General features: G+C 59.1%; 1 protein-coding gene across 1 annotated transcript; it reads left to right on the plus strand.

Annotated features, from left to right (window-relative positions):
• The first annotated feature begins 777 nt into the window (after positions 1–777).
• ACACB (acetyl-CoA carboxylase beta) lies at positions 778–26,774 on the plus strand. Its single transcript, XM_050906416.1, is given in 53 exon segments — positions 778–832; positions 4,233–4,365; positions 4,860–4,998; positions 5,281–5,390; positions 5,569–5,650; positions 6,109–6,207; positions 6,515–6,529; positions 6,532–6,623; positions 6,883–6,993; positions 7,170–7,379; positions 7,635–7,805; positions 8,110–8,271; positions 8,513–8,676; positions 9,155–9,305; positions 9,386–9,489; positions 10,145–10,226; positions 10,751–10,896; positions 10,975–11,125; positions 11,278–11,412; positions 11,935–12,081; positions 12,198–12,386; positions 12,704–12,804; positions 12,891–12,979; positions 13,060–13,184; positions 13,602–13,715; positions 13,804–13,917; positions 14,317–14,406; positions 14,516–14,634; positions 14,892–15,029; positions 15,492–15,591; positions 15,683–15,790; positions 15,983–16,039; positions 16,451–16,492; positions 16,570–16,785; positions 16,886–17,041; positions 17,635–17,838; positions 18,346–18,501; positions 18,894–19,016; positions 19,237–19,506; positions 19,845–19,942; positions 20,111–20,231; positions 20,441–20,551; positions 20,927–21,070; positions 21,153–21,273; positions 21,439–21,535; positions 21,729–21,825; positions 22,071–22,206; positions 22,530–22,707; positions 23,177–23,300; positions 23,989–24,132; positions 24,391–24,561; positions 25,222–25,358; positions 25,488–26,774. Coding segments are annotated over 53 exon segments (6,726 nt in total). The 5' UTR covers positions 778–827; the 3' UTR covers positions 25,615–26,774.
• The last annotated feature ends 1,011 nt before the right edge of the window (positions 26,775–27,785 follow it).

Consider the following 27,785-nt stretch of genomic DNA (forward strand, 5'->3'; position numbering starts at 1 on the left):
AACCATCCCTAGCCTGTAGAGCTTTGCGGTTTTGGTTTAAGGGCCCCCCAATCTGTGAGGGGCCGGGGCTGGGGTCGGCAGGGCGGCCTCACTGCCTTCCTCAGGATGCTGTGAGCAGCTGGGGAGATGGGGGGGCCCATTTCAGCCCCCCTAGCACCATGTGAAGGCAGAGCGGAGCTGTGCCCCCCGCCAGAGCTGCTCCTGTTTTGGGGAGTAAAAATAGCTTTGGCTGAGCCTGCAGGCAGCCTGGCTGAGCTGGAGAGGGGGTCTGGCTGGGTGTTGGGGGGGGCTGCGGTGTGGGGTGCGATGGGGAAGGGGCCTCAGTGTTTTGAGGGGTGGCTCCTGTGACCCTGGACTGGTTGATGGGGGTCCTCCCTGATGGAATGTATCTGTGCCTCTCCCAGGGTGGGTGAATGCTGCTGGCTGCCCTGGTCCTGCTGGTACTGGTGCTCCTCGTCTGGGCCAAAATGTCCAGCCCTCAGCCTGGGATGGAGGAGAAGCAGGAGCAGACCCCGGCGGAGCAGCCGGCGGCTCCCACCGTAGCCAAGCCACCGGTGCGACCAAGCCCCCCGGCTCCCAGCCTGCCGCCGCGGGCCAGCAAGGCCACGGCAGGGGAACAGGAGCAGATCGTGGTGTACAACCCTGCCGCTCTGCGCCGGCCGGCCCTGGCCAAATTCGTGCTGGGCTCCTTCGAGGACACCTCCTCCGACGATGAGCTGGTGGCTGCGGCCTTCAGGGTGGGCAGCCGGCGCAGCAGCCTGGCCGGGACGGGGGGCACTGGCACCGAGCCCCCCGCCGTGACTGCCCTGCTGGAGTCTGCCGCCGGCATGAGGTACAACGCTTGGGGTCGGGAGCCGCGGTGGTGCAAAGATGCCCCGTTTGGGGTGGGCAGATGCTTTTCGTGGGTGCATTTCTCAGGGACCCTGTTGTTAAAATCGGGGTGCGTGTGCGGGTGTTTCTCGGAGCCTCAAATCGATGCCCCCGTCCTGTTCCCTTTGACTTGGTGCTGCATGAAAAACCCTGATAATAAGGTTAATGGCAGCACCCTGGGAAGAGCAGATGTGCCTGAGTGCTCTGTGTGACAGCAGTGCCATGTGCACGAGTGCAGCAAGGACTGGGGCAGGGGTTGCTCCGTTATAGTGATTTTGGATGTCAAAGAACAGGGTGGAAAGTGCTTTTAGCGTGCTTGGTGTTCCTTCAAACACAATCCCCAGCGCTGCAGCCAAATTGCCCAATTGCTCCCATTTTCTCACAGCTTCCTCTCTCATTTTGCTGCTTCTGTCTGTCCCTGCACCATCTCCCGGCACCACGAAAGGCCGTGCTGATGCACCGGCCGCAGCTGTGGTTGGCACAGGATGGGGGTGCATCGGGGAGTGGGGATTTTCATGTTTGGCAGGACAAGATTGGGGTCGGTTGTGGTGGGTGAGCGTGCGGATGGGCGGCGGTGGGCGCTTCTGGCGTTTGCCCTGCGCTCGCTGTCCTTCCGTGCGCACGTTTTGTGCACGAGCATTGCTGGGGGCATTTCATGGGGTGTGTGTACACCTGCAAGTTGAGCTGAGCCTTTTGACAGGGCACCTGCATGTGCACGTGCACTGGCGCTTGCGTGTGCACTTGTGCATGCAAATGTTGCCCCGTGCCCCCAGGGCTGGGACCTGCTCCTGCTGCCACGTATATTTTCCTTCTGCTATGAGGGGGGATGCTAACCTGCTGCTGGTGTTGCATGTGGGGAAACACGGCATCCCGGGAGGAGTGGGGTACGTAGGGTACTCCTGTGCTGCTCCTGCCCTTCCTCTGCACTTGCAACTATTGCGGCCAAATTATTTAAGGCAGAAAAGTAGCTCTTTGGTGGTTTTACGATGAGTTGATGACAAGTGGATGAGCTTTGCTCCGTGGGTAGCTTCGCAGCGACATTTTCCCAGCACTGGTGAGGCCGCGGGGCAGCTCACTGCTGCCTGCTGGCTTGTGCAGAGCGGCTTCCCATGCGAGCACAACTGGCGGCCATTATAAATAACTGGAAACAAAGCGCTGCTGCCCAGCTCCTCCTGGCTGCTCTGCTCCCGGTTAAAAATAAAAGACCTTTGGCTGTGGGGACATGTTATGAAACTTGACAGCCCAACGGTGTCTTCTTGCCTGGCTGGGGTTTTGGGCGGTTTCACACACCTTGCTGCTGGCGGGGAATCGCTGCTGCTCACCTGCACTTTAACACGGGAGGAATTTCCTTATGCCGCTGCCTGAGTCGTGTTGTAGACGTGGTTGGTGCAGTTTGCAGGATGGGACGGATGCACTGGCACAGGTTTTGCGGTGGGGTTTGGGGCTGTGGGAGGGAAGCGGGCAGCGCAGCCGGCCCCGGCAGAGCAGCAGAGCTGCCGAGCGATGTGGGGGATGCACCGGAGTGCGATAAACCCAGCACCACTCGATGCAGTGCTCCACCTACTTGGAAAATACCCTGAGTGCATGGAGAGATTCGGACATTTCCCAACCTCCCAGCGGGTTTCGACACATTTCCCCTCAAAATAAATGTGCCAAGTGCTACTCGTGCAAAATCTGCTCATTTGGGGAGGGCTGGTCCTTCTTCCTTTGCTTATTTGTAGCTCATCCATGGAATAACAATCAACAGTTCAAAATCTGACTGAGTTACGAGGGGGGAATCTGAACCTGCCAATTAAAATAGAAAGTCGCTTAAAACTCTGGGCAGAGCCATGGGAAGGCACGTGCCTGGCTGCCAGGGAGGTCCCTGCCTGCCTGCGATGGGCTGCTGGCGTTGGCAGACCCTCCTGCGCCGGCCGCTGCCGTGCCGGGAGGTGGGAGGTGCGAGGGCTGCCTTATAGCACTGCTGGGGCCGGGCCGGCTGTCCGGCTGCCAGCGCAGCCTGCTCCGACCTGCCCGCTTTGGGGATGTGCAATGGGCTGTGAAACAGGGAATAGACTCCGGAGGGCACGGAAATGCCTTCAGTGGAAAGCCATGGTAAGGGTGAGTCTGGCCGGCAGCGTGGTGAGCCTGGGAAGGTGTTTTGGGATTGTGGAGCAGGCAGCGTGGGCAGGATGGGGCCTGATCTAGCAAGGAGCTGTGGCTGCTGTTGTCGCAGGCTGTGCGACGGCAAATTCCCAAGGCAGCTGCTGGGAGCGGTACATCACGCTCTTTGCAAGGTTTCTCGCAGTGCACTGCCTGCTCTTTGCTCCTCCTTTGGTAACCCTTGTGCAGCTCAGGGTGCTCTTGTAGGGGCACCTCCGGCTGCACCCTTCGGAGACCTGGTGCTCGTGCCATGGGGTTTGGAGGCAGCAATCCCGCTTGCCTTGCATGGATGCCAGGGAAGGGATGCTCTGTGCCATCCTGTGTACCCATTGTTTTTCCTGCCACCCACACTACCCAGCTGGGCTGCTCCGGGCATCCTCTGGGGACGTGGGGGATAGATACAGCTCTGCAGTGGGGTTTGGTGTGAACCAGGAGCTGTGGGGACTTTGCAGCAGAGCTCAGCCACTGCAAAGGGGCATTTGTGCGTGTAACCATCCTGGCAGTGGGAGGGAGGGTCCGCGCTCGGTGCAGTGTTTCAGCCCCCGGGAGTCTCCCTGTTCCTCGGCCCTCGGAGCAGAGCGTGGTGCATTTCCAGCTGCAGCCGGGCTGGGAGCTGTTGGCGGTGCAAAAGCGGGCATGGCCGTGCTGCGGTGGTAGCAGTGCTCTGGACACAAGCATGCTTCCAAAAACCCTGAGCAGCTCTCTGCTCCCTGAAATGCAAACCCCGGGGCTTTTGTCTGGCGCAGCGGGGTCTCAGTCCAACCCCTGTGGCTGCAGATCTGCTTGTTGTGGTGTTTGAATCAACATGGACCCACAGCTGCTGGGGGGGTGGTGGTGTTTTAATTGCGAAATATGCTCTGTTCACCCCGAATTGCTTGCCCCATATAACTCAGCCAAAGCAGTTTTCCTCTGTGGTGTTGCAGCAGGTGTTAAATGTCCCAGGAGAGATCCCGGTGCACAACAGGGAGGTGGTAGTGAGGAAGGTGAATCCCGACGTTCCCTGCGTGTGTCAGCAGGGTGAAGGGTTTTATTGCTTTCCTTGGAAGAAACCGTGGAGGGGGCACAGTTTGGTCTCCAGTGCCCGCTGCTGCAGGCTGCCGGGCTCTCTGCAGATCCGACCCCCCCAGGGAAGCCCGAGTCAGCAGCGGCACACATCGCACCCAGTGAGGGTTTGCTCATGCGACTGCGGGCTCGCTGACAGCCGTCGCGTCCTGCCGCAGGCCTAGCATGTCCGGGCTGCACCTGGCGAAGAGGGGCCGCGAGCACAGGAAGATGGATCTGCAACGGGACTTCACCGTCGCCTCGCCGGCAGAGTTCGTCACCCACTTTGGGGGCAACCGCGTCATCGAGAAGGTCTTTCCCCACGCGCTCCTGCCTTTGCCTGGGTGGTGGGTCATTGCTTTTCACGGTGGCATCCTCGAGTGTTGCCTGAGTCTCCCATGCCTGCCAGGCTTGGACCGATGGCAGCCCGGGGCAGCCCAGAGCTGTTCATCCCCCGGCTTCACCCACCCTCACGGGCTGGGAGAGGGAAACCCTTCCAACGCTGCCCTTGCATGGCAGCTGCTTGCAGCGGCTTTGCATGGCTGGCACAAACGAAGGCCAAAGTCCCGTCCTTCGTTAGCCCCAGTGCCAGGTATCAAAGCTGCTGTTAAGGAGCCTCCTGCTCCGCCGGCTCATACAATCGGCTGTCGCAAAGCGCCCGTGTTAGCACGGCTGCCCTGCTTTGCTCGCTGCCTGCGCCCAGCCCTCGCCTCTGCGCTGCCATCCCTCGGGGCCGTGCGCCCAGCCCTGCACCCCAGCAGCAAGGAGAGGTTGCAGCCTGATGCCCCGTGTCCCCGTCCGCCCAGGTCCTCATTGCCAACAACGGCATCGCCGCCGTGAAGTGCATGCGCTCCATCCGCCGGTGGGCCTACGAGATGTTCCGAAATGAGCGTGCCATTCGGTTCGTGGTCATGGTGACCCCTGAAGACCTCAAGGCTAATGCAGGTAATTCCTAAAAGCATCCCAGCAAGGGATGTTCCCTGCCCTGGGGCTGAGCCGGGGCAGCCCTTTCCTTCTCCCTGCGCTGCTGCCTGGGATGTGGGGAGCTCTGCACAGCCTGGGGTCACACGCTTTCCTCCTGTGCAGCCAGATCCAGGAGTAAATAATTTCCCCTCCCCTCCAGCCTCCCCAGGATGGAGGATTTGGGGAGGGGGTGCAAGGGACAGCATGCAAGTGGGGTGTGGCTCAGGGGACTGGCTCCCACCACCACCGTGCGCTGTCTTTCAGAGTACATCAAAATGGCAGATCACTACGTGCCCGTCCCCGGGGGGGCCAACAACAACAACTACGCCAACGTGGAGCTGATCGTGGACATTTCCAAACGGATCCCAGTCCAGGTAGCAGCCGCTCGCGGGCCTCCCGCCTCTTTGCTGAGGGAAGCGGATGGGGAAGAAGGGGTGCTCCGAAATGGGGTGACGTCCCTCCATGCGGAGGAGCCGGGCGCGATGCTGTGGGCAATGGGAGGACGCCAGCGCAGGGAGGTAACAGCTCGCGCTGCTCCTTCTCTTGTGCCAGGCGGTGTGGGCTGGCTGGGGACATGCCTCGGAAAACCCTAAGCTGCCAGAGCTGCTGCAGAAAAATGGGATAGCTTTCCTAGGTAAGGTCTTGCTGCCTTCCCAGCGCTGGAGGGAGCAGGCATCGGGCTAGTGTGTGCATGCACGCTCGCTCCCCAGGGATGCCGTGCTGGGCAATGCCTGTTTCGTGCATCTGGCATGTCCACCCTGCGGCGTGGCAGTCCCCAGGCTGGTTTCCTGGAGCTGTCCCAGGAATCCCACTGTTTTCTGGGTTTTCCCTGTAATGCTCATGCTGATGCAGCGTATGGAGGAACGTTGGGTGGGAGCAGACCTTGTGGGCTGCCCAGCTCCCCCTTGGAAAAGGATCAAGCTCCATCCCGAACCAGGCAGTGGGTTTGGGCGTGTTTCCCACGCCCCCACTCTTTGCAGAAGGGCTGATGGTGCCGGCTCCATGGGGAACAGCTTTCTGCAGCATCCAGGCGATGGGGCCAGGCTGGCTGGCCAGGCTGGCCCAGCTCACCCCTTCCCTCCCTGTTCGAAGGTCCCCCCCGCGATGCCATGTGGGCGCTGGGGGACAAAGTCGCCTCCACCATTGTGGCTCAGACGGTCCAGATCCCCACGCTGCCATGGAGCGGGAGTGGTAAGTGCCTCCTCCCCAGCACCGCACGCTCTCCCCGCTCCCCATTTCTGTCCTCCCTGCCTCTCCTTCTCCCCCAAAGCAAGCGCCAGGGTTGGGGTCCCCGGCCCGGCTGGCCGCAGAGTGGCTGCAGATATCGGGGACCTCACTGCAGCTGAGCAGCTGCTGGTTCGGGCAGAGGGGTTTTTGGAGATGGGGTGCATGGAAATGGCATGTGCTAACATGGGGTCCCCACCTCCCTGGGCACAGCCAGCGTGCCACCCCAGCCGTGCCACCCCAGTGGTGACAGTAGCCCTGGCTGTGCCTGCAGGTCTGGTGGCCCAGTGGTCGAGGAGGACCAGAAGCATCAGCAGACGATCAGCATCCCCGTCGAGACGTACACACAGGGCTGTGTGAAGGATGTGGAGGAAGGCCTGGAGGTAAAGCTGAGCCCACGGGCAGCCGCTTGTCTCCCATCCACCATTATTTCTCCTTGAGCCTGCATGCCCTGGCCCTTTTGGCCTCCCAGCACATGTGACAGCGATGCAAGGATGTTTCAGCAGCAGTTGGTCCCTCTCCATGGATGTGGCTCGGGGCAATCCTGCTTGGGGATGCATGGGGCTGGGGCAGGGTGGACTGTCAGGGTGATGGGTTGGGGTCCAGAGCACTTCAGTCACCCCAGTCCTTGTCCCTCCTCAGGTGGCCAAGAGGATCGGCTACCCGCTGATGATCAAGGCAGCAGAAGGCGGTGGGGGCAAAGGCATCCGAAAAGTGGAGGCAGCGGAGGAATTTGGCGCCTGCTTCCGGCAGGTGAGAGGTGCCGGAGCCCCCATCCCTGTCCCCATCCCATCCTGGGGCACACAGCAGGGTCCTGCTCCCACTCTGGGTGTCTCGTGCTTCCCACCTGGGCTTGCCGCAGAATCTACCTCCATCCTGGGATGAATTTGGGGGGTGATGCCAGAGCACGACCCTCTCCCTCACCGCAGGTGCAGGCGGAGGCGCCCGGGTCCCCCATCTTCCTGATGAAGCTGGCACAGCACGCGCGGCACCTGGAGGTGCAGGTGCTGGCCGATGAGTACGGCAACGCCATCTCCCTCTTTGGCCGGGACTGCTCCATCCAGCGCAGGCACCAGAAGATCATTGAGGAGGCGCCCATCACCATCGCGGCACCCTCCGTCATCGAGGTGATGGAGCAGGTGGGTGGCCCTGGTCTTAGGGCAGCACCGAGTTTTAGCGAGAAACTAGTCTGATCCTTGCTGGGTTTATTGTGGTTTTTGGCACCTGAGGTCCCTAAGAAAGGGAGAGACCCCCCGAGCAAGCGGGGAGCCCCAGCCCTGCTTGTCTCCTTGGGTCCATGCAAGGACACTGCTGCTGTTTTGCTCGGGACACCCCGACTGCTGCAGCGAACAGCGGGTCGTTACTCCCCACGGGGGTTTCACCCTCTCCTGCAGTGCGCCGTCCGCCTGGCCCAGATGGCGGGCTACGTGAGCACGGGCACCGTCGAATACCTCTACAGCAAGGACGGGAGCTTCCACTTCCTCGAGCTGAACCCGCGCCTGCAGGTGGAGCACCCTTGCACAGAGATGATCGCGGATGTCAACCTCCCTGCTGCCCAGCTGCAGGTACCTGAGCGCACACGGGCGACGTTGCGAGGTTTGTTAGATGAAGCGATTTTGTAATTTAGGGAGAAGTGCTGGGCTGGAGCCTGGCAGAGGGAAGCTGTCCCATATACCAGCAGGTAGGGTGCAGGCAGAAGCAATGTAGCATCCCTCCTTCACCTCTGGCTCCCTGCCGGGAGCAGCTGCCTGCAGCATGGTGCCTCTTCCCCTCGCTCTTCATTCAGACCATCTATCGATGTCTCCCAGTTGTAATTTTGATGCTAAAGTCTTGTTCTGGCAGCTAAAGTCCTCCTTGTTTCTCGTGCAGATCGCAATGGGCATCCCCTTGCACAGGATAAAAGACATCCGGGTGCTGTATGGGGAGAGCCCCTGGGGCGATACACCCATCTGCTTCCACAGCCCCACCAACACCCCCGTGCCCAGGGGCCACGTCATCGCCGCCCGGATCACCAGCGAGAACCCCGAGGAGGTGAGCCGGGGGGCAGGCTCTGGTGCACCGGCCTTGTGCGTGGGGACGAGGGGACGTGCTGCTCGTGGGGTAGAACGGGGCACGGCACTCCCCAGCCGGACAATGTTCACGGGCATTGAACCCGTGGGATCGTGAGATCCACATGCAGACCTATAAATGGCATGGGGGTTCCCCTTCCCTGTTTACGCTGCATGAGTTTCAAGCCTGATTTCTCCGTGTCTTCTGCTTTTTCTTCACTCAGGGTTTCAAGCCCAGCTCAGGGACAGTGCAGGAGCTGAATTTCCGCAGCAGCAAGAACGTCTGGGGGTACTTCAGTGTGGCGGCAGCTGGGGGGCTGCACGAATTTGCTGATTCCCAGTTCGGGCACTGCTTCTCATGGGGAGAGAACCGGGAGGAGGCCATCTCGTGAGTGTGGTGGGATGGGGTGGAGAGTGGGTGTCTTCGGGAAGACTTGCAATCGGTACATGAGCCGGGAAACATGGCTTTTGTCTGAGAGGACCAGAACGGTTCTACTGGGCTGAGTGGCTTGTTTGTGCTGCCGAGACTGCCTGGCCAAAGCCAAAGTTTTCGGACTGTGGCGGTGCTACAGCCCCAGTTCATCAACCTGATCCTTAGAGACACGTTGTAGTGGTCTGCTAAGCGTGTGCTTAGTGCCAGTGAGCAGCAATGTTCATTCGGTAATTGAGCAACATGTAATGAGTCTGTCTTGGGTATTTAAGTGTTTTATTAAGTCAAATCTGACTGTGGGGTTGTTTCATCCAGGCATGAGGGCACCCAGGGCTTGGGAGCTCATCACCCCAGTCCCTGTGGTTCCCCAGTTTCCTTGGCTGAAAGCCAAGTGCCGCCTCATCGGTCATTAATGAAGGGGTTTGCTCCCTAAAAGGAACATGGTGGTCGCCCTGAAAGAGCTGTCTATCCGCGGGGATTTCCGGACCACAGTGGAGTATCTGATTAAGCTGCTGGAGACAGAGAGCTTCCAGAACAACGAGATAGACACCGGCTGGCTGGACCATCTGATCGCCGAGAAAGTGCAGGTGGGGGAGACCGGCCCCCCTGGCGTCGCCGCTCCCCTTCTGGTGTAAGACCCAAACCCTGTTATTTTTGCCCTCCACAGGCAGAGAAGCCGGACACGATGCTGGGTGTCGTCTGCGGTGCCCTGAACGTCGCGGATGCCGCCTTCAGGACATGCATGACCGACTTCCTGCACTCACTGGAGAGGTGCAGAGTCCGGGCTGCCTGATCGGGGCTCGGTCATGCCATGGGCACAGGGGTCACAGGGATTGCGTGTCCTAAAGAGCGGCTCCTGGCAGCCTGCGTGGCTCCTGCAAGCATGGAGACCTGAGCGTTGCTCTCCCTGGGCCATCTTCCTTCCTGCTTTTGCTGCAAAAGCTTTGCAAATCTGGAGGCAGTAGCACTGCAACAGCTGGGAAACAGGGGCATCTGCTGTGACTCACAGCTCCGGCTTCTCGGCTATTGCTTTACCTGGACAGGGGAAAAAGTTTCACATGGTTGGGAAAACAGCTTTCAAGGCAAAGCGGCTTGGCTGAATGCAGCTTGCTTTGTTTTTGCACTTGAATGTCAAGGTTATTCCTCCGGCCTTGGAGGACGCCCGGGGCTCCCCCCCGCGCCCTTATCTGAGCGTGTTTTGCCGGTGTCTGGCCTGCCTCCGGATGCATTTTTACAAGGCGCTCACGTGGGTCATTTAAAGCAGATGCTTGTCCCCTCCGGTCACCTTCGCGCCCTCCCGCAGTCAGCTCGGAGCCCGCAGGGCCGGACGCCAGCAGCGCCGCTGACATCTCGCACACTTGGCTCCCCGCCAGCGCGCAAGGCAAGCAAGACTTGCGGGGCCTGACCCGTCTCCGTTGTGTTTCAGGGGGCAGGTGCTGCCGGCAGCCTCCTTGCTGAACATCGTCGACGTGGAGCTCATCTACGAGGGCGTGAAGTACGTTCTCCAGGTGAGGCCTGGGCCGTGCTCCTCCCGAACCGGCCACAGCGCTTCTCACTGGGACAGGGACGTGTGCTCCTGTCCTGAAGGAGAAAGATGCAGTAAATACGAGGTTGTCCTTTAAAAATGTGCAACATAAAAATGAGGTTAATAACCTCATTTTAACTAGACAGACATTTTCATGCGTTCTGTTGCCTGAGTTTAATAAAGGACCTCCTTTTCTTGCTTTTAAACCCAATTAGTTGAACTTCATGCAAAAACTCCCTACTCACAATGAAAGCAGCAGGTGAGCCGTGAGTTCAACTTGCAGCCCAGAGCTGGTTTAACCAGCTCTTTGGTGCAGGCTGAGGTTGCTGCCTCCTGCCCTCCTCGGCACAGCCCCGTCCCGTGGCAGCATGCTGTTTCTGCACCGGCCCTTGTGCCGAGCGTGGGGAGATGCTCCTCACCCCCCGCCATGCCCACCAGCCCCCCGAAAGGCTGTTGCACGCGTTTCAGGGGGTTGCACTGAAGGCTTTCCCTGGTTGCCACCCGCAGGTTGCCCGCCAGTCCCTGACGACGTACGTCATCATCATGAACCGCACTCACATCGAGATAGACGTGCACCGGCTGAACGACGGCGGGCTGCTGCTCTCCTATGACGGCAACAGCTACACCACCTACATGAAGGAGGAGATTGACAGGTATCTCCTCACTTGGCCCCCACCGGCCCTCCCCGCTGATCGGCAGCTGGCTGGTGACCCCTTTCCCCTCTCCTTAAGATACCGGATCACTATCGGCAACAAAACATGCGACTTCGAGAAGGAGAAGGACCCGACGGTGCTGCGCTCGCCCTCCGCAGGGAAGCTGCTGCAGTACACGGTGGACGATGGTGGCCACGTGGCCGAGGGGAACGTTTTTGCAGAGATCGAGGTGAGTTCTGCAAGAGAGCCTGGAGGAGCTCCGTTCCTGCAACGCTGGTGGATGGCAAAGATGAAACCCACCAATGCTGCCGCGATGCTCGAGGTGCTCTGCAGCATGCGGGCGCTGCTTGCTCGGTGACCGTTTCACCCATCCTCACCCAGGTGATGAAGATCATCATGACGCTGGCGGTGGAGGAGGCCGGGCGGGTGCACTACATCAAGCGGCCGGGCGCGCTGCTGGAAGCGGGCTGCGTCATAGCCCGGCTTGAGCTGGATGATCCCACCAAAGTGAAGCCCGTGAGTCTGCCAGAGGCCAGCCACGCTACTGTCCCCTCCTGCCCGCTGCCAAGCGGCATCCTGCGGGGCACCGGGGACACTCACTGGGGGACAAAACTGAGGAGCAGCCCTGACTGGGGTATCAGCAGGGATGTGTCCCCATGCTGGCACAGGGTGGCACTCGCACGGCCATGCCGCGTCCCCTAGCTGGCTGTGCTGGGGCTCAAGTGGCTGCTCCGCATGCCATGGTGTTGCTCTGCATAAGCATCCCATGCACGCTTACTTAGCGTGTGCAGAGTTCACATGCAAGTGTTTAGCGTATCTACAGCACTCTGCCTACATCTCCAGTTTTTCTGCATTGTTTTCATGATGGGGCACTGGCAGAGACATGAAGCTGAATGTTAGGGGCTTCCTCTGTGTCTAACCAAAAGCAGACGCTGGAGGGGTTGTGCTGGTTTCTCTGGGGCAGCTGCAGCTCTCAGGGGGCTCCGTCCCACATCGGCAAGGACCCAGGCCAGCCCACCTTTTTTCTGCTCTCTCCAGGCGCAGCCGTTCACGGGGGGGCTCCCAGCCCAGCAGACCCTCCCCATCACCGGCGAGAAGCAGCACCAGGTTCTCCGCAACGTGCTGGACAATCTCACCAACGTCATGAACGGGTACTGCCTGCCCGAGCCCTACTTCAGCACCAAGGTGGGTGCCGGGGGGAAGGCGGTCCAGGCGTCCTGCCCCGTTGCCTCGTGTTTGCCACGATGGCAAGACAGGCAGTGCCGGTGGGTATGGGCAGCACCGGCTTCTGCTCCCCGCAGGTAAAGGAGTGGGTGGCGCAGCTGATGAAGACCCTGCGGGACCCTTCCCTACCCCTCCTGGAGCTGCAGGAGATCATGACAAGCATTTCAGGAAGAATCCCCCTGTCCGTGGAGAAGTTGATCTGGAAGGTGATGGCGCAGTACGCCAGCAACATCACCTCCATGCTCTGCCGCTTCCCCAGCCAGCAGGTGAGCGGCGTGGGGGCTGCACTCCCCACCTTGGCCTTCGCTTCCTTTTTAGCTACAGCTAGTTAGGAGTTTCTGCCTGAATTTGTCCTGCCAAGAGATATTATAAAAAATTAAATGAGCGAGGGAAACATTTGTGGTTTTATGCTTGTGTTTCTATATTTATTTGTCACTTGGCATTTTTCACTTGGGGAGGGTGGGAGGAACCAAACGAAAGGCTCTGTGTGCAGCAGCACTGTCCCCAGGCAAGCCGGGGAGCTGGCAGCCCTGCGGCCGCCCTGGCCCCGAGCTGCGCCGGACCCTCTGCCCCCTCCCTGCAGATCGCCAACGTGCTGGACACCCACGCGGCCACACTGCAGAGGAAGGCTGAGCGGGAGGTCTTCTTCATGAACACGCAGAGCTTGGTGCAGCTGGTGCAGAGGTGTGAGCCCTGTGCTGTCCGTGACCTCCCCTGGCCCCCCCACCACTGCCACCTCCTCGCAGCACGCTGGGCTCTCTGCTCCCCAGGTACCGCAGCGGCATCCAAGGCTACATGAAGACAGTGGTGCTGGACCTGCTAAGACGCTACCTGCAAGTGGAGACACAGTTCCAGCACGGTGAGGGCTCGGGGGCTCTCCGGGGGGGTCTGCGGGGCTCTCTTGGGGGTCTGCAGGGCTCACCGTGCTCTGCCCCGCAGCTCACTACGACAAGTGCGTCATCAGCCTGCGGGAGCAGTGCAAACCTGACATGACCCCCGTGCTGGAGAGCATCTTCTCTCACGCCCAGGTGGCAAAGAAGAACCTGCTGGTGACCATGTTAATTGTGAGTACAGCCCATGCCCCAAGACACCAGAAGTAAAGGCTGGCGGCAGGGAAAAGCCTGTAAGCGGAGGCAAGGTCTGCACCGCTGCAGGACAGGCCGCGGCTGTGGATGGCTGTCACAGCCCTGTGCTTTCCCCTTGAAAGCAAGCGGACACCTGAGAAATTGCTTTTCTGCTCCTCTGTTTAATGCATCCCCAAGGTTTGGGTTTTGCATTCAAGTGTCCATTCCTGCCTCGTTAGGGGGACTTTATCTCCCCTCTGTAGCATTGCATTGCTGCGCTTGGTTCAAAGAGCAACATTTTGCCCATTTTAGCGCCTCGGGTCTTGTCCTCGTTGCCCGTGCAGGGCTGGGGGTGTGGGATGAAGCCATCCCGCAGCGAGGGGCCTGAGCCGAGCCATGGTGGTGCGTGCATTGCAGGACCAGTTGTGCGGCCGCGACCCCACGCTGACGGACGAGCTGACAGCCATTCTCCACGAGCTGACGCAGCTCAGCAAGACCGAGCATTCCAAAGTGGCACTGAGAGCCCGACAGGTCAGTGAGCACCGCACCGTGCCATCCCCATCCCTGTCCCCATCCCTGTCCCTGTCCCCCGTGCTGCCAGCCCCCTCTCCCCTTGCAGGTGCTCATCGCCTCTCACCTGCCCTCCTATGAGCTGCGGCACAACCAGGTGGAGTCCATCTTCCTCTCCACTGTCGACATGTACGGACACGAGTACTGCCCTGAAAACCTGAAGGTTGGGAATTGCGCGATTTTCCGCGGAGGGAATTTGGCTTTTGGGTGGCTTTGGTGAGGAGCTCTGGCTGCAAGTGGCTTAGCCTTAAAAATAGCCAAAAAAGCAATCAAAGCCTTGCTGCAGTGTTGATGCCTGCGTGGAGCAGAGGAGGGGGTGCACCCCGTTGCTGCCAGTCCCCATCCCCTGCTCCTCACCCCATTTGGTGGGGGACTGACATGTGGATCCACATCTGGGTCTGGCGGTGTCCCCGTGGTGGGCTGGGTGTCCCGTGGCACGCCGGTGGCCAGTCCTGCACAGCCCCACATTGAGGGACCCCTCTGGAACGTGCCTCCCCCATCCTACGATGGGGCAAGGAGGTTCCGCTTCATCCTTGCCCTAAATTTTGCTTTCTTCACCCAGAAACTGATTCTCTCGGAAACCACCATCTTCGATGTGCTTCCCTTCTTCTTCTACCACACCAACCAGGTGGTGCGCATGGCGGCGCTGGAGGTGAGGGCTGTGGGGGGGCCGCGGGGGGCACGTGAGCTCGGGGGGGGTGGCATGGACGTGCGCGGTGGGAGCAGGGGCACGGCGGTACCTCCTGCCGCCCCCCTCCCAGGTGTACGTGCGGCGCGGGTACCTTGCCTATGAGCTGAACAGCCTGCAGCACCAGCAGCTCTCGGATGGCACCTGCCTGGTGGAGTTCCAGTTCATGCTGCCCTCCTCCCACCCAAACAGGTATGGGGGCCCCTGCACGCCTGTCCCGCTCCCCTGGACGTGGTCCTTTTTTGCAAAGCTGTTGAGTTTGTATCATCTCCTCCATGCAAAATGCGGGGACCCTCAGAGGGAAACTGCCCGCCGCGCTCTCACTTTACCAATGGAGCAGGATGAGCCCTCTCTGGGTCAGGGTCCCGTGTGGGACCTGCACGGTCCCTGTTGGACCCAGGAGTGGTGCTTCCACCCATGGCTGATGGCTGCATTGCTCCCCCGTGCAGGATGTCCGTCCCCGTCAGCATCTCCAACCCCGACCTGGCCCGGCACAGCACCGAGCTCTTCATGGACAGTGGCTTTTCTCCCCAAAGCCAGCGGATGGGAGCTATGGTGGCCTTTGACAGATTTGAGGACTTCACAAGGTGGGGGTACAGGGAAATGCCTGGCTGGTCATGCACGTGCCTTTTGGGTGCCGCTGCAGTCGTTAGAGAGCAAAAGTGGGTGGAAGAGCCAAAGCTGGTGGCACCCAGGCAGCGCTCCGAGCAGCTCCTGTTCCTCCTGCAACTGGAGGTTGGGACTGGGTATTTTCAGTACAACAATTACCTGGTGGGGACATGATGTCTTTTGGGGACATGTGGAGCCTGGGGGAAGCTTGCCTGGCATGAGTTAAGCATCTCTGCACATTAACACAGCAGTGCTCAGAGCTGTGTTTCGTGAGCTGTGGCTTTGCCATGGGCTGGTGGAGCCCCGCTGGCCGGTGTGTGCCCCTGGGCCGCTGCGCTGGTACCCGCATCCCTGCCGCAGCGGGTGCCTGGTGCTGTCCCCTCGGGCAGGGGGTGGGCATGACGTGCTGACTTGTCACCCCATCACCGCTGTTTGGGCAGGAATTTCGATGAAGTGATCTCGTGCTTTGCCAACCCGCCTTCGGAGAGCGTGCTCTTCAGCGAGGCACGAGCCACCATCTATGAAGAGGAGGACGCCAAGGTGGGCACGATGCCATTGCTGTCCCCCCCAGGGTGGTGCCGGGATGGCAGTGGTGCTGCTGCTCAGGGTTGACTGGGGGGTTTGTTGCCAGAACGTCCGCGAGGAGCCGATCCACATCCTCAACATCGCGCTCCGCTGGGTTGACGAGATGGAAGACGAGAAGCTGGTGCCCGTCTTCAGAGCCTTTGCCCAGTCCAAGGTCTGTCGCCGGGGCCAGACCCCCTTTTTGCAGACCCTGCAAGCCAGGGCACCGTACCCCAAGGTGCTGCCTCATGTCCATGCGGCGCTCCCCAAAACGCTGCACCCTGTGGCAGCCACTTGGGTTTTGTTTGCTCCCTTGGTGGAGATATTTAAGCTCTCGTGACTGGTGGAGTCTTCTGTTTCCATGCAGAAAAACGTCCTCGTCGACTACGGTCTCCGAAGAATCACGTTTCTCATTGCCCAGCCGGTGAGTGCAGACTGAGCCGCCGACAGGCAGAGTGACTTCAGATACATTGTGCTGCCGCTTCCCTAAAACCCCTAGAAACAGCTATAAGTACCTTATAGACATAGCGTTGCGTGATGGATGTACCTACTGCGCATCAGGAGCTGGGAATTAATTATTGAGGGATTCAATGAGTGATTTATCTCCTGTATTACCCTTTATGCCACTAACATTTCCAGTAACGTGTGGCTCCTGTGTGGCCACTCCATAGCTTTAAGTTGCCTTTAAAAGGCATCGATAACTCTCAGATCTTTTCCCTTTGGGGGAGGAGGAAGCCTGCAAGGTTTTTTCTTTTTACTGAATTCACTGAAAATTGGAAAAATCCTCTGCGTGCCAGGATTATTCACATTAAGCTCTGTCTTCCCTTTGCTCTAGAGAGAATTCCCAAAGTTTTTCACGTTCAGAGCCAGGGACGAGGTAAGATCCGCGGTTAGAGCAGAGCCCATCCGGCGCTGGCTGACCGGCCACTCGCTCACCCTTCCATGCCGTGCCAGTTTGCAGAGGACCGCATCTACCGGCACCTGGAGCCGGCGCTTGCCTTCCAGCTGGAGCTGAGCCGCATGTGCAACTTCGACCTGACGGCCATTCCCTGCGCCAACCACAAGATGCATCTCTACCTGGGGGCTGCCAAAGTGCAGGCGGGCGCTGAGGCCACCGACTACCGCTTCTTCATCCGCGCCATCGTGCGCCACTCGGACTTCATCACCAAGGCAAGGTGCCGCCGGGTCCCCTGGGTGTGTGGGCAGAGGCGGGTGCATTTCGGGTGCAAGAGTTGCTCCGGCTGCGCCTGAGCCGCTCGGTGCGCTGCAGGAGGCTTCCTTCGAGTACCTGCAGAACGAGGGCGAACGGTTGCTCCTGGAGGCGATGGACGAGCTGGAGGTGGCTTCCAGCAACACCACTGTCCGCACCGACTGCAACCACATCTTCCTCAACTTCGTCCCGAAGGTCGTCATGGATCCCTCCAAGGTGTGTTTCTCGGTGTCCTGCTTCCCGCTGTCGGTGCGGTGCTGATCCGGGGATGGAGGCTGCGTCATCCCCTGTGTTTGGTACTGCCGCGCAGAGGGGCTGGCAGTCGGACCCGGTCCCACCCAGTGCCCACCCGACCCTGGATGGGGGATGGATTCGGCAGCCCCAGAGGCTCCTGCAGCTTAATTTCTGTGTCAGACCTTCACTGTGGGCTGTTTGCTGGGGAGGTGCTGAGATTTCACACGTTGCAATGATCAGGGCTTTTTGTACAGACTTGGACAAGCAGGCAGTTCGTTGGAGGGCACGAGGGTGAGCGGCAGGCTCTTCCCCCGGGCACCGTGTGGTCTGAACGAGTGGGGCTGTGTCCATTCAGGAGGATATGGGGCACTGTCTTTCCCTCTCCCCAGTGGAGAGGATGGATAGCAGCACCAGCCCCCAGGGATGGAGAGAGGGAAGGGGCTTGCCCAAAGCAAATCTCAAATGACTGTTTGGGGTGGAGATGCAACGGGGCTGCTCCAGCTTTGGCATCGCGCGCTCAAGGACAGTGTTGTCCCTGGGGCCACGGACCCATCTGTGTGCCATCCCATGCCCAGATCGAGGAGTCGGTGCGGTCCATGGTGATGCGCTACGGCAGCCGCCTCTGGAAGCTGCGGGTCCTGCAGGCCGAGGTGAAGATCAACATCCGCCTGACACCCACTGCCACCGCCATCCCCATCCGCCTCTTCCTGACCACCGAGTCCGGCTACTACCTGGACATCAGCCTCTACAAGGAAGTGAGGGACCCCAGCACCGGCAGCGTGAGTAACCCAACCACGACTGCTTGAGCAGCTACCGGCTACAGCGAAGCTTTGGGGTGGTTTCTGCAAAACTCCTCGTGCACCTGCGATGCTGCTCTGTCCCAGAGCCTCCGGAACTGCTGGGAATGCAGCAGCATTCCCAGGGCTGGCCCGGTTTCACTCCCCTCTGTGCTGCAGCCAGATGGGCAACTCGGGGTGATGCTTTGCTCTAAAATGGTGCTGAGCCCCAGGGGTGTTGCTGGTACGTAGTCAGGCAGTTTTTGGTCTGGGAGGTGAAGGTCAGTGTTACTGGTACTTGCAGCACAGCAGTGTTGCACTCTGTCCCTTCGATAGCAAAGAGGGGGGTGGAAAATCATGTTTAATCGAGTAGAGCCAGAGGCACGAGCATCTTGGCCAGGCAAAGCTCAGCAGTGCTCCAGCCCTGGGGGGCTCTTGCATCTTAGCGTTGGAGAAAGGACTTGCCAGCACGCCGAGGGAAGGCAGCCAATGCTCTGCCCTTCTCTCCAGATCATGTTTCAGTCGTATGGGGACAAGCAAGGGCTGCAGCACGGGATGCTCATCAACACCCCCTACGTCACCAAGGACCTGCTTCAGGCTAAGCGGTTCCAGGCGCAGTCCTTGGGCACCACCTATGTGTATGACTTCCCGGAGATGATCAGGCAGGTGAGTCTGGCTGAGCAGAAAGAGGCTCCAGATTATTGCATTTGCTTTTCTTCCCCACCCTCCCCGGATATTCCCATCTGGGGACAAGACTCCTCTCCCCTGAGCTGGCAAATGAGAAAAAGAAAAGAGCCCAAGCCCCAACGTTTTTGGTTATATAAAGCATTTCTAAACTGATTCCTAGCTCTTGCAAATTGCCATAGTTGCACTCATGGAGGATGTGAACCAGAAAGCCCCGTCCAAGGAGGTCTGCAGCAGGGTGGGGGCTCTAACGCAAAGTTTTGCTCACCCCAAGTCCCAGCCTGTTGCAGGAGTGTGTGTCTGTGCTCGGCAATAGCCTCGGAGCTGCCGCAGCCCCGTGCTTTCAGCTCGTCCTGTGCGTGGTGTCTCTGCAGGCCCTCTTCAAGCTGTGGGACTCCTCAGAGCTGCACCCCAAGGACATCCTGACATACACCGAGCTGGTGCTGGACTCGCAGGGGCACCTAGTGCAGATGAACAGGGTCCCTGGAGGGAATGAGGTAGCAGCGGATGATTTGGGAATGGGGCGAGAGAGAGGGGTGGGGGGAAGCTGTGCTGTGGCAGATGGGAACGGCTGGTGGCTTCCCCAGTCTGGCTGTGTTTAAAGCCCAGGGGATGCTCCTCAAGGCAGCGTTTTGTCCGTCAGCTAATGCGGTCTCCAGCTCTGACCCCGTTTCTCTGGAGGAGCCTGCCCTGTGACCTTGTGCTGTTTTGGGGCAGGTGGGGATGGTTGCTTTCAAAATGAAGCTGAAGACCCCCGAGTATCCGAAAGGTCGGGACATCGTGCTCATCTGCAACGACATCACGCACAAGATCGGCTCCTTTGGGCCGGAGGAGGACCTGGTCTTCCTGCGGGCCTCTGAGCTGGCGCGGGCCGAAGGCATCCCCCGCATCTACATCGCCGCCAACAGCGGCGCCCGCATCGGCTTTGCCGACGAGATAAAGCACATGTTCCAGGTGGCCTGGGTGGACCCTGCGGACCCCTACAAGGTGTGTGGGCACCTCCCCTCCCACCATCACAGAAAACAACAGAGGACTTCTTTGGGGAAGGAAGGACTGCAGCTAAACTGGGACATAAAACTGTGGGATCAGTGCCGGGGGGTGAGCACGCACGTGCACCCACTGCTATGGGGATGGTTCCCTCCGCTTTCCCCAGCGGGGTGGAGATAAAGGTGCCAGTGCTGGCATGGCGGCTCTGTCCAGCCCTCATCCCTGAGCCGCTGTTGATGCATGGGGTGGGTTTGGGTTGGGTTTGGAGAGGGGCCGTGTCCCACGTGAGCGTATGCATGGGGGGCTCCACAACTCATCCTCCTCCTCTTTATTTCCAGGGCTTCAAGTACCTGTACCTGACTCCCCAGGACTACACGAGGATCAGCGCCATGAACTCGGTGCACTGTGAGCACGTGGAGGAAGGGGGCGAGTCCAGGTGAGCCCCGCTATCCCATGGGGCGCACAGAGCCACCCCGAGCCTTGCCCTACATCCGCGCCAGGATGCAGCTCCCACGTCCTGGCTCAGCATCCTGCCGAACACATCACGCAAGCGAGTGCTTCCCCCTGTCCTGCCCACGCCACCGTGGCTCTGCTTTCCCTGCAGGTACGTCCTTCTGGACATCATCGGGAAGGACAATGGATTTGGGGTGGAAAACCTGAGAGCCGCCGGTACCATCGCCGGGGAGTCCTCTCGCGCTTACAACGAAATAGTGACCATCAGCATGGTACAGCCGTGGGTCCTTCCCCTGCTCGCTCATCCTCTCTCTCCTACTTGCTTTTAAGGTCACCCTAGGGGGAATAACAGGATGCAATAAGCGACCTGGTGCAACCTGACTGTGCAGACCCCTGCAGAGCATCATTCTCCCGGTGCTCAGGGACTCTGCTGCAGCCCTTTCTCCCCAGTAACCCCGCGTGTCCTTGCGCATGTGCCCAGGTGACCTGTCGTGCCATCGGGATCGGCGCGTACCTGGTGAGGCTGGGCCAGCGCGTCATCCAGGTGGAGAACTCCCACATCATCCTCACCGGTGTCACGGCTCTCAATAAGGTACTGTGCTCCTGCCGCGTGTCTTCCCCCGGCACTGTCTCTCGTGCCACTGCATGGGCTCCTTCCCTGTACCATGGGAAGAGGTGGCAGTTCCCTGCACGTCACCTCATGGGACCTGTCTGGAGGAGCTGCAGGGGAACTGCAACTGGGCAGAATTGCACTTGTTTAAGCTGATTTGAAACCTGCTTAGCTAAACCGATGCGCTTGTCTAAAGCAGGATCCCTTTGCTTTAACATCAGCCTGGTAGACAGAGGTGGAAATTCAGCCTCAAACCAGAAGGAATGTGCCTGTACAGAGGTTTGACTTGACAAACAGAGCAAGGAGGTCCTGTGTTAGCAGAGACCGATCTGTGTTTCTGTTAAAAACTCTGCCTAGGTGTTGGGACGTGAAGTTTACACATCCAATAACCAGCTGGGAGGCGTGCAGATCATGCACAATAACGGCGTCTCCCATGTCACCGTCCCGGATGACTTTGAGGGGGTCTACACCATCCTGCAGTGGCTCTCGTACATACCCAAGGTCGGAGGGTGCCGCAGGACGGCGGTGTGGGGTGTTACCCCGTACCTGGCTGGTGACCTGCCCTTTGGGCGCTCTCTTGCAGGATAACCAGAGCCCGGTGCCCATAACTGCCATAAGTGACCCCATCGAAAGAGAAATCGATTTTGTCCCTTCCAAAGTCCCCTACGACCCCAGGTGGATGCTGGCAGGGAGACCCCATCCAAGTAAGTGAGGGCAACCCGAGACCTCTGCAGCAATGCTCCCAAATGTATCTTGTAGGTGCAAACCCCCCGTCCTGGTGCAGAAGGTGCTTTTTGCTGCGGGTTGGTGCACAGGGAGCCCTTCAGTGCTCACCATTGCACTGCTCCTCTTTTTCCTGTGCTCTGCAGCTCTCAAGGGGACCTGGCAGAGTGGCTTCTTTGACCAGGGCAGCTTCCTGGAGATCATGAGGCCGTGGGCTCAGACAGTTGTGGTTGGCAGAGCGAGGTACTGCCGGGAGCAGGGGATGGAGCCCCGGGGCAGAGAGCGATGCGGGGAGGCTGCATGCACAGTCAAGTACACTCAGGCCCTGGCTGTGGCACTGCTTTTGGGATGGTGATGGGGGGAACCTCTCTGGCGGGGCTGGGGTGCAGCATGGAGGGGACCTGGCCTCTGCTGAGGCCACCCTGTCTCACTGCAGGCTGGGAGGTCTCCCGGTGGGTGTCATTGCCGTTGAGACCCGCACCGTGGAGGTGACGATACCTGCGGACCCTGCCAACCCGGACTCGGAGGCGAAGGTGTGTGGGGAGACCTTAGTGTGGCCAAGCAGCAGCCGGGAGGAGGTTGGAGGGGAGAGCAGGGAAAAAGCTTAGCGTAATCCTTTGGCATGTCTTGATTTTCCTTAAAGACTGGTGAAATCAAGGGTGCTTGGTCAGTTTATTTACTTCCAGCTCTTGCACACCACGTGCCACCAGCCTGCCAGTGCGGTGTGCCAGGAAGCACTGGCACCGGTCTCAGCACTGCTGCTTGCCATCTTTTGCAGATAATCCAGCAGGCCGGGCAGGTCTGGTTTCCAGATTCTGCTTTTAAAACGGCCCAGGCTATTCAGGACTTCAACCGGGAGCATCTCCCGCTGATGATCTTCGCCAACTGGCGAGGCTTCTCCAGCGGCATGAAAGGTACCCGCGCTTGGCGGTGCCCGGATCCCCATGCCGTGACATACTGCCGGCACTCCTGCCACCCCACAGGGTCCTGGGATGACCCAGCCTACCAGGGTCCTGCCCGCACCGCTCCGGGATGTGGGGTTGGGCTGGGGAGGTGATGGTGCATCACCAGGACCCAGGTCCCAAGGCTTGGTGGCTTCCTGCTGGGCTGGTTTTGGGGTGCTTGTTTGGTCTCTCCAATGGAGGAGATGGCTTTGGGCAGCTAGGAGGAGGCAAGGGGCAATAGCCTGGCCCACGGCAGTCGGGGCACCCAGCCGCTAAGTCCCTTTGGCTTTCAGATATGTACGACCAAATGCTGAAGTTCGGTGCCCTCATTGTCGATAGCCTCCGGGATTTTAAGCAGCCTGTCCTGGTCTACATCCCACCGCACGCGGAGCTGCGGGGAGGCTCCTGGGTGGTCATCGACTCCACCATCAACCCCCTGTACGTGGAGCTCTACGCGGACAAGGAGAGCAGGTCAGCGTCCAAAACACGTGTGCAGCCTCCGCAGCCCATGTGCGGAGAAATGAGAGCCGGTGCATGGGGTTTGCAGAGTCGTAGTCCTGCTGGCAGAGACCTCCGGTCGCTTGAGATGTGTATTTTTTACCCTTTAGTTAATCAAAGCTATCAGCTAAAAGTTCTAGGGCTCTTAGAGAGCAGCATGGCAGGTATCTCCTTGGGGATATCCTCCTGCGTCCAGCGAAGGCTGCGAGCGAGTAACACATGGTTCTGGGGGTCAGGAGGCCTTTTCTCTAACCTGAATGAATGCACATTGGAGCAAGCTGTAAGGAATGGGAGGATAGACATGAATCCCAGACTGGAAACAAAACCCTTTTAGGTTTTCTCTCTCCCTAATTCTTAGGAAGAGAGTGTTGCCTGGACCTCTTGTCCCAGCATTTATTCTCCCATGCAGACCAGTCCCTGCTTTACCAAACTTTCCTTCCAGGGGAGGCATTTTGGAGCCTGGAGGAACAGTGGAGATCAAGTTCAGAAAGAAAGATTTGGTGAAGACCATGAGAAGGATCGATACGGTCTATGCCAAGCTCGTTGAGCAGCTGGGTAAGGGAAGGGCATTTTGGCTTGTGGGCATTGGTAGCGGTAAGTTAAAACATGACGCTCAAACACCACGGTGGCAACCATCAGGAAATCCTTTAGTGTTCCTCTGTGAAAATTCTTTATGGCTTTTCTGATGGTGGAGCCTGCCAAGAGGATGTGGTGGTACTTCAAAACACCTCTGTCTCCTGGGGGCTCCGTAAATGGTGCTGGACTTTTCTCCCATGCTTGGAGATGAAGAATGGCAACGGCCATGCTGAATCAGTGCCTGGTGAGGTGACACATAGTCATTACAGAGCTGCACAGAGGCTGCCTTTAACGCACTGGGTCTCCTTTCGCCCTGTGATCGGCTCCTGCCTGCAGCGGATGGTGGGGCTGCGTTGGGAGGTCCTTGCCCCCATGCCCCTCCACCCTGCTAAAACACGGTCCCACAAAATCCTTGCAAATGCCACCTCCCACCTCTCTTGCGGCGGGCACTGAACGCGGTGCAGCCCCTTTGTGGCCAGGGCCTTCTGCGGCTGGGCTCTGGGCAGGGGTCTAAGCGTGCCAAAGCAAAGGGACATGACGCTGGACGCCCCGTTTCCTGGTGGGGGTGGCTGATGTAGGAGCACAGAGCGGAGCCCAGACCCCGCGGTGGCCTGTGGACCCCATCACAGGGGCGGCGGGTGGGCTGCTCAGCACGGCGTGTCCCGCAGGAACCCCGAGCTGTCCGAGGAGCAGCGCAGGGAGCTGGAGAAGCAGCTCAAGGCCCGGGAGGAGCTCCTCCTGCCCATGTACTACCAGGTGGCCGTGCACTTCGCTGACCTGCACGACACCCCGGGCCGCATGCAGGAGAAAGGCGTCATCACGGTGAGCCTGGGCATCAGTGGGAAGGGGCTCGGCGCAGGGGGTTTTGCAGCGGCGGCATGAAGGCAGGAGGCAAAGTCCCCTCCCGGGGGTCTGGGCTGCAGCTCAATGTGCCGCTCCTGCCCCGGGTGCTGCTCTCTGCTCCAGCCCAGCAGAGCTGCCTTCAAACCCGCCGGCGCGAGCTGTCAGCGAGCAGTCGCTGCACATCAGCTCCTCTTCTTTCTGCAAAGGCGAACCTGGGCTGTGTCCCCATTTCTGCAGGACATCCTGGAGTGGAAGAATGCCCGCTCCTTCCTCTACTGGCGGCTGCGACGGCTGCTGCTGGAGGAGATGGTGAAGGCAGAGGTCCTGAAGGCAAACAGCGAGCTGAGCCCCATCCACGTCCAGTCCATGCTGCGGCGCTGGTTCATGGAGACGGAAGGAGCCGCGAAGGTACGCCCAAGCCCAGCTTCCTGGGGCATCCCTGCAGCTGGGGGGGTCCTGAGGGCTGTCACCTTGCTCCCCCGTCACTCGGGCGTTCCATCGGTGCCTCCCTGAGGGTTTAAACATGCGATGGGAATCACCGTTCTGCAGCCTGTGCCAGGGTGGGCAGCCGAGCAGCCCTGAGGCTGGGGCTGTCTCTTCAAATCAGGTGACCTCAGTTGGATGCTGGTGCTCAGTGGTAGCAAGGTGGCCCCCAAATAAATATTTTCTACCATCAGATAGGGCTTCCCAGGGCAGAAGTGAGACTTGGGGTCTTTGCGTTTGAGCTGCTCTCAAATGCAAGTGCCATGACACATCTGTCGCCGTGTCAGCCCTGTGCTTGCTGAGCTGGGAGGTGAGGGCATGCAAAGGAAACATGTTTTACCTTACTTTTGCATTTTAAACAGTCCGCAAAGGTTTCCTGAGTTTCAATTTCTGGACTGAACCTTTTACCCCGTGGCTGTTACATGGGAGTGGGGGAGTGTGCTGTGCCGTATGTGCAGGATTGAGAAGAAAAATCCCATTGCCTGGTTTTGTTGCGGGAGGAAAAAGCCTGAGGCCACAGCAGAAAGGGGGGGCTCAGGCTGTGCAGGCAGCAGGACCCCCTGCCCACGGTGCTGCTCTCCCCAGGGCTACCTCTGGGACAACAACCAGGTGGTGGTGGAGTGGCTGGAGAAGCACATGCAAGAGCACGATGGCACCCAGTCGGCCATCCGGGACAACATCAAGTACTTGAAGCGGGACTACGTGCTCAAGCACATCCGGAGGTGAGTGGCCACGGGAGCCGGGATGCGAAGGGCGATGCTGTCCCCTGAGTTGGGGACAGCAGGCGGTGGAGACGAGGCAGTTCTTGCTTCAGCCTCTGAGACAGCTGCCCTCTCCCGTCTGCCTTGCAGCTTGGTCCAAGCCAACCCCGAGGTAGCCATGGACTGCATCATCCAGATGGCTCAGCACATCACCCGTGCGCAGAAGGCCCAGGTCGCCCATCTCCTGTCAACGGTGGATAATGACAGCCCATCTTGAGCCGGTGGCCAGCGGCGTGCAGGGCAATCGCCGCGGGGCAGGAGGGGCACCAGGACACGCTGCTGCTCGGAGGCCAGACCTCACCTCCCTACCTGGTTCCTCAGCCCTTGAACTGAAGCCTTGGACTCTGACTCGTGTGCCTAAATAAAGGATGCCAGTGTTTGTATGTTAAGCCATGAAGATGGTCTTGCCATCCGTGCAAAGTTCCCTCTGGCGCTGGGGGTGTTCGTCAGAGGGGCGGCTTGGCAGAAGATAAACTTGTCCCGAGCCAAGCCTGGAGTCTACACCTGGTGCAGAAGTTGGTTTTAAAAAGAATCTTACTGTGTTTTAGTTGCAAGCCCTGGCCTTAGTATATAAAGCAAGCACCAGTGTCAGACACGTCTCATGAGACTGGACGGAGCTGGAAGTACAAACCGACTGGCCCAGGCACCGCGGGGGAACGGGACGAAGGAGGAGGTCTCCGTACGGCTGTGTTGAGGCTGACCTGCTTAAGAAGCAGTCTCAAACTGATGTTTTAAAATAAACTCAGGAACTCTGAGGAGCAGTTTGTCTCATCCTTCCCCTTGTTGGGGAGTGATCACTAGATGTGACTATGAGTAGCTGATGGCCCAGAAAAGACATCAGTGAGCCGTGCTGGGAGCTGTTGCAGCAGGAACATCAACAGATCCACCACAGTTTGACTGACCCGACTGTTCCTCTCGCCTGTCTCGTGTCCTTTCTGGCTCCTGCCACAGCTCCTTCGGGTGTTTTCAGGCTGTGGCTCCTGCGGAGGACGGAGAGGAGGGAGGACACGGCTCCGGGTGCTCCTGCCCCTGCAACACGGTTCCTCCGCTGAAGCACAGGGGCCAGACAGACAGACACCCACTCCGTCTGCCCGGACCCGTGCCTTGCTTCTCGAGTGGCCTTTAATCAGCTTGGTTCACGGAGGGGAAATTTGAACATGTGCCTTCCAGTGCCTCTGGCTGCGCGGGTGCATCGTTTCACCAGCGCAGGCTTAGCTTTGGCTCGCAAAGGGGGAGGCAGGATGGCGATGGAAGGTGGGACGCCTGGTTCGAGTGCGGTGCTGGTATTGCCGTGGTGTGGAGGTGTCGGACACCTCCTCGGTCATGCCCGGGCTGGGGGGTCCCACCAGGGTCTGCGGGGAGGTCTCCCTGTCCTGGGGGTGGGGGTGGAAAGGGCATTATGAGATGCTTTCTGGTTTGAAAGGTGTCACTGCACTTGGTCAGGGAAGGGGGGTGCTGATGCTCGCCGTATGGGAGCCAAACCACTGCCAATAAAGTGAGCACAGCCCTCAGGGAAGTTTTCCTGGCCTCTCTTTCTTCTGTCAGTGTATAAACGCTGCGGATCTGAGAAGGGGCCGGTGCCTCTGCCGCTGTGCAGCCCCCTCCCTGCAGCACGGAAAGCACTTTAGTACAGAGCAGCTCCTAGCATCCCTCCTGCAAACGCCTGTCCCTAAACCAGAGCTCTTCCACGCGTTTAGCCACAGAGAGTTTCAGGAATAGGTTGACAGAGTAGAGAAAGAGTTCATACAGTAACTACCTGTAAACTCTTATTCTCCTGGAGGATTTGAGCCAGGGACAAACCCTTGGCTTGGACATAGGACTGTGTCTGTAAAGGCAGTGAAGCCTGGGGAAGGCTGCTCTTTCGGAGAAAAGCCCTTGCTTCCATTTGCAGATGGGCGCCACAAATGCTTTGTGCATGGAGGCGATGCTTTTCTGTCGGTGGCGGCATGTAAACTCACAAGTCTTAGCTTCAAGAGAAGGGCCCGCTCCTCAGCACGCGCGGACACCGCGGCTGGAGTCAAACATGTCTGAGCTTTGTCCGTGTGTCACCCTCCGTAAGTTGTGTGAAACGATTTCCTCGCCGAGTTGGATTTCCAGTAGCAGATGCCTCGGAATTACTGTTTAAAGCCGAGCTGCGGCACGCCATGTGGCAGGGGCTCGCCTGACACTACAGCAGTTATAATGCAGAACATCTAGAATGACCCAGGCTTAGTGCTAAGAAATATTTATTTAAAAGAATGAAGACATCATAGATGACGCCAGTCACAGCAAATGATCATTAAGCCCATTTGTTCTTGAACAATAAATTACGACGTGGAGCATCGTGCCCTTTTGGAAGAGGTTGCCGTGGACATAGGGACTGAGGAAGATACAGGCACAGACATTTTC

This window comes from Gymnogyps californianus, chromosome 16 (assembly GCF_018139145.2).
Source record: "Gymnogyps californianus isolate 813 chromosome 16, ASM1813914v2, whole genome shotgun sequence".
Taxonomy (NCBI): Eukaryota; Metazoa; Chordata; class Aves; order Accipitriformes; family Cathartidae; genus Gymnogyps; species Gymnogyps californianus.